The 8,044-nt window shown below is 50.7% G+C and overlaps 1 protein-coding gene across 1 annotated transcript in view; it reads right to left on the bottom strand.

Annotated features, from left to right (window-relative positions):
- Window positions 1–790: 790 nt before the first annotated feature.
- UBE3C (ubiquitin protein ligase E3C) overlaps window positions 791–8,044 on the bottom strand; it is a 125,722-nt gene continuing 118,468 nt past the window's right edge. Inside the window, exon 23 of the mRNA XM_062192930.1 lies at window positions 791–2,507. Coding sequence (XP_062048914.1) covers window positions 2,337–2,507 — 171 coding nt within the window. The 3' untranslated portion in view covers window positions 791–2,336. The remainder of the gene's footprint in view (window positions 2,508–8,044) is intronic.

Raw genomic sequence — 8,044 nt, 5'->3', positions numbered from 1 at the left:
CCTCTGTAACCCTGCCTTTTGAATAAATACAATGTCTTGCCTCTGCTTCTGCTCCAGCCTCCTATAATGTACACCTTGAGGCAGCAGGTGGTGGCTCAAGTACTTGGGCCCCTGCCACCCACATGGGAGACCCGGATGGAGTTCCTGGCGTCTGGCTTCAGTCGGGCCCAGCCTGGGCTGTTGTGGGCATTTGGGGAGTGAACACAGCAGATGGAAGATCTCTGTTTCTTTGCCTTCCAAATAAATATAAAGAAATAAATAAACTTAAACATAAAGAGTGATTGTGCTCAGGGGCGGGCGTTTGGTGCGGGGGCTAAGCAGCCATCTGGGATGCCCACACCCCCTCTCTAGGCTCCCTCAGAGGCAGCCAAGCGATGGCCCCGGCAGCTGGGTCCCTGCCACCTAGGAAGCCTTGATTGTGGCTCTTGGTTCCAGACGGGCCCACTGGGGAGTAAACCACCAAAGGATCTCTCTCGATCTGTGTGCCTTTCAAATAGAATTTTTAAAAAAAAGTCCATTTTCCTTCTCAGCCCAGCAAGAGAGCTGGCTGATGGCGTCCGTGATCGCACTGGCCTCGCAGCCAGTGGCCCCGGAGACAAGGCTGTGCGGGAAGGGCCCTGGGCCAGGCCAGCCGCACACTCCTCCCAGGGGACAGCCGGTCCTCCCTAGCCCATCTGGTGTCGCTCACCACGCCGTAGGCCACGTTAACTAAGGACATCCAAACACCAGGGCGCACTCAGAGCTGAGCAGAACGTAACTCATCACAATGACTTGGGGGAGAACTCCAGAACAAGCTTGGGAAAAAAGATTTAATGCCAATATTTAGCCATTAGAACATACAAATAAATAAATAAGCTCAGACTAGCTGAGGAAAATCCACAAATAAGTATAATTGCCAATTTCTCTTTAGTCTCAGATAGTCCATTTCCAAAATACTGATAATAAAAATATACAAATTAACTAATAAGAAGAAATAGAACATTCAACATAAATGACCTCAAATAAAATAAAACCAAGGACAAACCCTAATTCTTTTATTTCTGTATATCAAGACTACAAATAGCATTTAAACACTTAATTTATTATTCAAATTAAGAAATTATACATTTTGTTTTGATAATGGTCATTGTCTTAAAAGTGTCAATCCTTTCCCCACATTTAAAAGTATATTGCTAATTCTGGTTGATTAACTACGACAGCCCGCGGAGCCTCCGGTGACAGTGGAACACCAGACACAGACGACATGAGCGCGGATTCCGCGTCAGCAAAGGGTCACTCTGCTTCCACCACGGGCACTCGGAATCGCCTTCTGTCTGCAGACTCAAGTCACCCAGCAACAAGGCAGGTCCCGATAAAGTGCCTGATTAGAACGGCCGCTCCTCCTCCCTGGATGTGTGTCGGGGCTGTCCCGTCCTCGCGTCAAAGCAGCACCACGAGGGAGACTCACCCCCAGATAACCAGGAAGCCTGGCTGGTGCCACCCAGGGAGGGGCAGGGCGTGTGGGTCACAGAAAGACCTGGCCACGGCAGGCGTCAGGGACAAACACGCAGCCCGCGACTTTGGTTCAAACGGCTTTAATAGATGCTACAGTGTCTCCTCCCCCAGGTCGTCCTTTATTGTAGGTAACACGTACACCGCGGCAGCTGCAGACCCTCGAAAGCTCTCCAGGCACAAAGCAGAGGCAGAGATAGAGCAACGAATGGAGCCCCCCGCTCACGTCCACACACGGCAACAGCCACACCATCATGATGAAGACAAGCATGCTAGTCCCGGGTGGGGGAGATGGCTTAAAAAGCACAGGAGAGATTATCACTGTCATCAATTTTCCAATCCTAACCACTGTGGGAAAAGGCAGCAGGGAAAAAAATGCCTTCAATGTTACCAAGTAGGCTTGTAAACAACCACGTGAGAAGCAGTGGCCCCTGGAAGTGAGGCTGCGGCCTCTCAGACCCTGTCTCCCTGCAGAGTGCAGAGCCCGGGCCGACCCCGCAAGCAGTGGGCTGCGGTTCAGGACGGGCTCTCACCGGATCAGCAAAGCCACAGCTTCATCTTTGGTTAATTCCACTGAGTTGCCACTACTCTACACACTGTGCTCTTCTTGGCAAAACTGCTAAATTAGCCACATGGCACATAATATTTGTTAGTTGTATTTGAAAAGCAACGTCCACCTAAGTAAGTGACCACACTGACATAAAAATCATTTGGAAAATGGAGGGAGGGGAGAATGCCGGGAGGGAGGAAGAAGCGTGGAGAGCCTGGGCCGCCAGCCGGAGCGGCCTCCCGGGTCCGGGTCCGGGGAGGCGTGGCTTCTCCGCGGAGGTCGGATCGGCTGCAGCTCAGCTCAGCTCGAAGCCGGCAGCACATTCAATGGCATAGAGGAGCTTACTCCGCAGAAGTGTCTCATCATAGAACTCAGGCAGCTTCAGCAGGTTCATGCAGGTGCTGGCCGTGGGCAGCCGCTCCAGGTCAGAGCCTCCGTTGTGAATGCAGAAGGCGGGGTACAGCTCCTGAAACACAGCGCGCACACGGGACACGACTTTACCAGCACGGCCGTAAGAGCGTTTTCCAGAGCACACAAGATTTGCTTGCTTCCGTCAGTGACCACTGCTGCGGTCACGTCTCCCCCAGGGCACATCGGCTCCTCTTCGGCTCCCTGACGACCTGGCCCTGGGCAGAGCCAGCATCACACACTGTGCCTCGCGCATAGCCCAGGGGTCCAGAGTAACACCGTTCAGTGGCTGGGCCCTCTAGAGGTTTTGCTGGGCACAGAGGAGAAGAGCTGGCTTCTATCTGCTTCTGTTTCAGAGTGAGACAGTCTCCAAGTATGGGGTAGGGGAGCAGGGGTCAGCCAGACTAACCTACGTGAACCTGCATCTGTAGATCTGACCTAGGGACCATGCACACGCACCCACAAAAACCAAAACAAATCAGTCAAAATGGGAAGAAGAAAGTGATCTCTAAATACTGAAGGCAAACGAACCAAATGACCCCATCTGTGGTGGCTCAGTCATAAAGATGAACGATTTCAGAAATGGTCAGTAAATTACTGGTATCGTTCTAACACCACTATCGTGTTCTGTATAACTACCTGATACGTTACAAACTAACAGGGCCAGCACTGTGACATAGTAGGCTGAGCCTCTGCCTGCGCCACCAGCATCCCATATGGGAGCTGGTTCCTGTCCTGCCTGCTCCTCTTCCGATCCAGCTCTCTGCTATGGCCTGGGAAAGCAGTAGAAGATGGCCCAAATCCTTGGGCCCCTGCATCTTTGCAGGGGACCCAGAAGAAGCTCCTGGCTCCTGGCTTTGAATCGGTGCAGCTCAGGCTATTGCAGCCAACTGGGGAATGAACTGGAGGATGGAAGACCTCTCTCTCTCTCTTTCTCTCTGCCTTTCTTTCTATGTAATGCTGACTTTCAAATAAATAAATGAATCTTTAAAAATAAAAAAAACATAAAACACTGCACAAAGTGGTGTGTTCCATATGTGTGCTGGGCTCAAGTCCTAGCTGCTCCACTTCCCATCCAGCTCTCTGCTGTGGCCTGGGAAAGCAGAAGATGGCCCAAGTCCTTGAGCCCCTGCACCCTCATGGAAGACATAGAAGATGCTCCTGGCTCCTGACTTCGGATTGGTCCAGCTCTGGCCCTTGAGGTCATTTGGGGAGTGAACCAGTAGGTGGAAGACCTCTCTCTCTCTGTCTTAACTCTACCTCTCAAAATAAAATCTTAAAAAAATAAAAAAGAAAAAGAATGCAAAACCCCACCACTTAACAAAAATCCTATAACTTACTACTGGACTAAGCAAATAGCTAACAGGAACCAAGACTAACACTGGCAAAGAGATCCAAATATAAAATCAAAGGAATAAAAAATCTCACAAGGCTCAGTTTGAACTGGAAATACAAGTTTGAACTTGCGATGAGTTTTCCTCTTTTCTGCTTTCGATGCGAACTCCTGGAACACCAGCCTCCAGGAGCAACACCAGGAGTCCCCGGACCAAGTCTCTTTGGACAGAAACTGGGACAACATCTGATCCCAGGTGCGGGCCAGGAAAGGACAAGGTGACTTTTAGTAAGCGCATCATCCAGGCCTGCAGAAAGCGTCCCGAAGCCACTGTGGTCGCAGTAATACAACCACAAGAGCCCTCTTGAAGGGACCCTCCTGCAGCAAAACGTGGCCATCTGAATACAAACGAGCAATGGCGACAGGAGGAGACACAGCAGGCGCACAGCTCATCCGTGCACAGCAGTAACAAAGGAACGTGGACTCGGTGGTTGTCTTTGCAAGGTGCTAGATAAGCCCCTGGTTCTCCTGAAAACTGGTACATAAAGAACCAAGATTTGTCCCCCCTTTCCTGGAGAAACTGCTCCTCACGGTAATCCACTGGCTAAGGAGAAAAGGTGAAGTTCTTTTGAAGTAGAAAATTTCTGCTGACAACTGATAAAGGGACATCCCTGGAAGACGGCTACTGTATAACCATACTCATGGATGCACTTGGGCAGTGACAAGCGACTGCTAAAATCATTAGGGGCATGGGGGATGGGAACTCTGAAACCACAGCCGAACCCCAGCGTGTCAGAGGTGACTCCGAGCACGTCTCCCACGCCGGTCTGAGGACGTGGGAGCTATGCCACGCTACCTGTGCCAGTTACTGCTAAAGAGGAAACCCGAGTCTGGAATCTGGGAAGACTTCTATCAGTTTACGAGCTACACACACAGAGACCCGGTTCCCCCACTCCTTAAATCACAAGGCAGAGCGGTGGGAAGCGGAGTCTACAGATGAGAAGACACTTGGGAGATGGAGCCGCAGGGGCCACGCATGGAATGTGCATGTCTGAAGTAGCTGTGAGGGAGGACGGGTGCACCAGGGAGATCTGAGCGCTGATGGTAACAAGAAACTACCAGTCTTTTACAAATGCTCATTTTCTTTTCTTTTTCTTTTTTTTTAATTTTTTGACAGGCAGAGTGGACAGTGAGAGAGAGACAGAGAGAAAGGTCTTCCTTTTTGCCGTTGGTTCACCCTCCAATGGCCGCCGCGGTAGCGCGCTGCAGCCAGCGCACCGCGCTGATCCGAAGGCAGGAGCCAGGTGCTTCTCCTGGTCTCCCATGGGGTGCAGGGCCCAAGCACTTGGGCCATCCTCCACTGCACTCCCGGGCCACAGCAGAGAGCTGGCCTGGAAGAGGGGCAACCGGGAGAGGATTGGTGCCCCGACCGGGACTAGAACCCGGTGCGCCGGCGCCGCAAGGTGGAGGATTAGCCTAGTGAGCCGTGGCGCCGGCCAAAATGCTCATTTTCATCTACATGAAAGAGAGTGTGTGGGGGAGATAGAGAGATTGATTTTCCATCCACCAGTTTACTCCCCAGATGCCTGTAACAGTTGGGGACGGGCCAGGCTAAAGCCAGGAGGCACTCCATTGCAGGTCTCCCACGTGGAGTACTTGAGCCACCACCAGCAGGAGGCTGGAGTGGAAGCAGAGTAGCCAGGACTTGGACTGGGACTCCGACATGGGGTCTGGGCAAACCAAGTAATGGTTCAACCCACTGTGTCCCAATGCCAGCCTCATGGCTATTTCTTAAGGTATGGCATATATTTCTTAAAAGATTTATCTATCTATTTATTTGAGAGGCAGAGTCATAGAGAGAGGGAGAGACAAAGAGAATGGACTTCCACCCACTGACTAATTCCCAGTTGGCCACAATGGCCAGAGCTGGGCTGATGCAAAGTCAGGAGCCAGGAGCCTCCTCTGGGTCTCCCACTTGGGTACGGGGCCCAAGCACCTGGGCCATCTTCCACTGCCTTCTAAGGCTGGAGCAGAGAGCTGGATCAGAAGAGGAGCAGCCAGGACTTGAACTGGCACCCACATTGGATGCTGGCTCTGCAGGAGGTGGCTTTAACCACTATGGCATAGTGCCGACTCCAATGTATGGTATATTTTTAAGGTACTATATTGCAGACACCCAGCTACCCTTCCCATGAGTGACCCATTCTACAGGTATTGTGTAAGTACCCTTACACAGAGATTAAATGTGCACAGACGAGAAAATATTAGGCTATGCATGGATCTCAAAGATTTTTCGCACCAAAATAAACATGTATTTTAATTCCATTTTCCATACATTTTTGATGCGCTCTTATATGTTCTCCTTACTAAACTATTGTTTAGAAACAAAGCAGCATAAAAATATTAGAACAGGAAGCAAAGGCAAAACAGAATAACATGACGTTTATTCAGATTCCGAGTACGTGAGGGCGATGGTAAGCTACAATGAAAGCAGCACATTTCGAAGCAGAAAAGGATCCCTCAAGGCAGGGGTCAGTGAGCTGGCAGAGGCACTGGGAAAATGGAAAGCTGGAAATACATTTTGCAGTTAAATGCTACATTTTAATGTTTTTTTCATAATGCTAATTGAATTTCCTACTTGGAGTCTTAAAAGTGAAAAAATGAAGTTCTTTATTTAAATTTGAGTCAAGGGCACCATTTTGTGCATAATTAAATACACTACAATGGGAATTTGCATTAATTCACAGTGAGGAAAACCATCCATTTATTATCCGCCTGATGGTAACTTAACAATTTTCTACAGCACTTTAATGATTTTTTTGTCTGTAACAATCACATTTATTAAACATATTAAGCTTTAATTAGCTTTAGCAATGTTATTCTGCAGTCGTCTGGCACGAAGCAGTCCACCACCTTCCTGTTACTTGCCCTCCTCTGCTGTGGATAGCAGAGTTCCCACTGAAAGACACTGCCCTCTTAGAAGGCTCAAGTGGTGCCGCAGCCCTTCCCCAGGCATAATGAACTGACGGGAAAGCCTCAACACAGAGGGGATTTTTCCAGATGTGATGTCTAACCTATGACAACTGCGAAAGCATTTATTATGGAAAACTCTTAATTACATTTCACACTCATGTTAGATCATAAAAAAAAAAAAAAAATCCACAACAGGAAGATGGCCTTGGGGCTTCCGGAAGTATTTTTCACGGTATCATAGGCCGGTTATGACTGCACAGGGATCGTTACCGGGGGTGACAGAACTGGCACTGTTGCTCTAGTGCGCGGTTTAACGCTCCTGCGGGCCCTCTCGGCCTTGCTCTAAGCACGGAGCACTCAGGCAGCGGGGCGGCCGACGCCGAGCCAGGCGGGGCCGGCGGGGCACAGCGGCTCTCAGGGCCTCCAGTCTGCCTTGTCCACTGGCTGCTCGCCGCCTGTCAGAATGTCTAGGACCTACTCCTCCTACAGGATTCCTGACCTTAACTAATGAGCCTGGAGCTGACAAAAGTCTCTGGGCCTACTACTGTTTTGACAGGAGCTTCCTTTCCTGACAACACACGCTCACTATGTTTGACCTCCAGGTGTAGTGTGGTTTTGAAACACAGATACTAGGAGCCCTGTCTCTCCCAGTGTTCAGGGTAACATTACCCAGAGGCACTGGAATCTGAATGCATAAGCATTTGCTTCCTTTGTGATTGTTCATGGGGTCAGATGGTGAAAATCCTTACCCGTACCACCTGCACCCCTCCTGAATTCAGGAGGCAACCACAAGACCCCAGGCGTCCCTGCCGGCTGAGTGGCACGCTTCGTTTAGGTATGCCTGGTTGACACTGGACGCTGGGGGCCGACTGTCGTACCCAGTTGTGCGGGCTGGGGCCAGCACAGCGCATTAAGCACCTGTACTGCAGCACAGATCCAGTCCCAGCTGCCGCCTGCTTCCGACCCACTTCCTGCCTCTGAGCCCAGGAAGGCAGTGGGGGATGGCCCTGTTGGTCCCTGCCACTCAAGGAGGAGTCCTGCAGGGGCGGAGCTCCCGGCTCCAGCCTGGTCCAGCCTCAGCTGTTGCAGTCATTTGGGGAGTGAAGCAGCAGATGAAAGACCTCTCTGTGTGTCTCTGACACTGAGCCTTTCAAATAAACAAATATTTCTATGTGTGCTTCCTCCTGGTCTCCTATGCGGGTGCAGGGCCCAAGCACTTGGGCCATCCTCCACTGCACTCCCAGGCCACAGCAGAGAGCTAGACTGGAAGAGGAGCAACCAGGACTAGA

The sequence above is a fragment of the Lepus europaeus genome, chromosome 5 (assembly GCF_033115175.1).
Source record: "Lepus europaeus isolate LE1 chromosome 5, mLepTim1.pri, whole genome shotgun sequence".
Classification (NCBI taxonomy): domain Eukaryota; kingdom Metazoa; phylum Chordata; class Mammalia; order Lagomorpha; family Leporidae; genus Lepus; species Lepus europaeus.
Note: the sequence above shows the minus strand (reverse complement) of the source record. Positions and strands in the feature narration are given on the sequence as shown.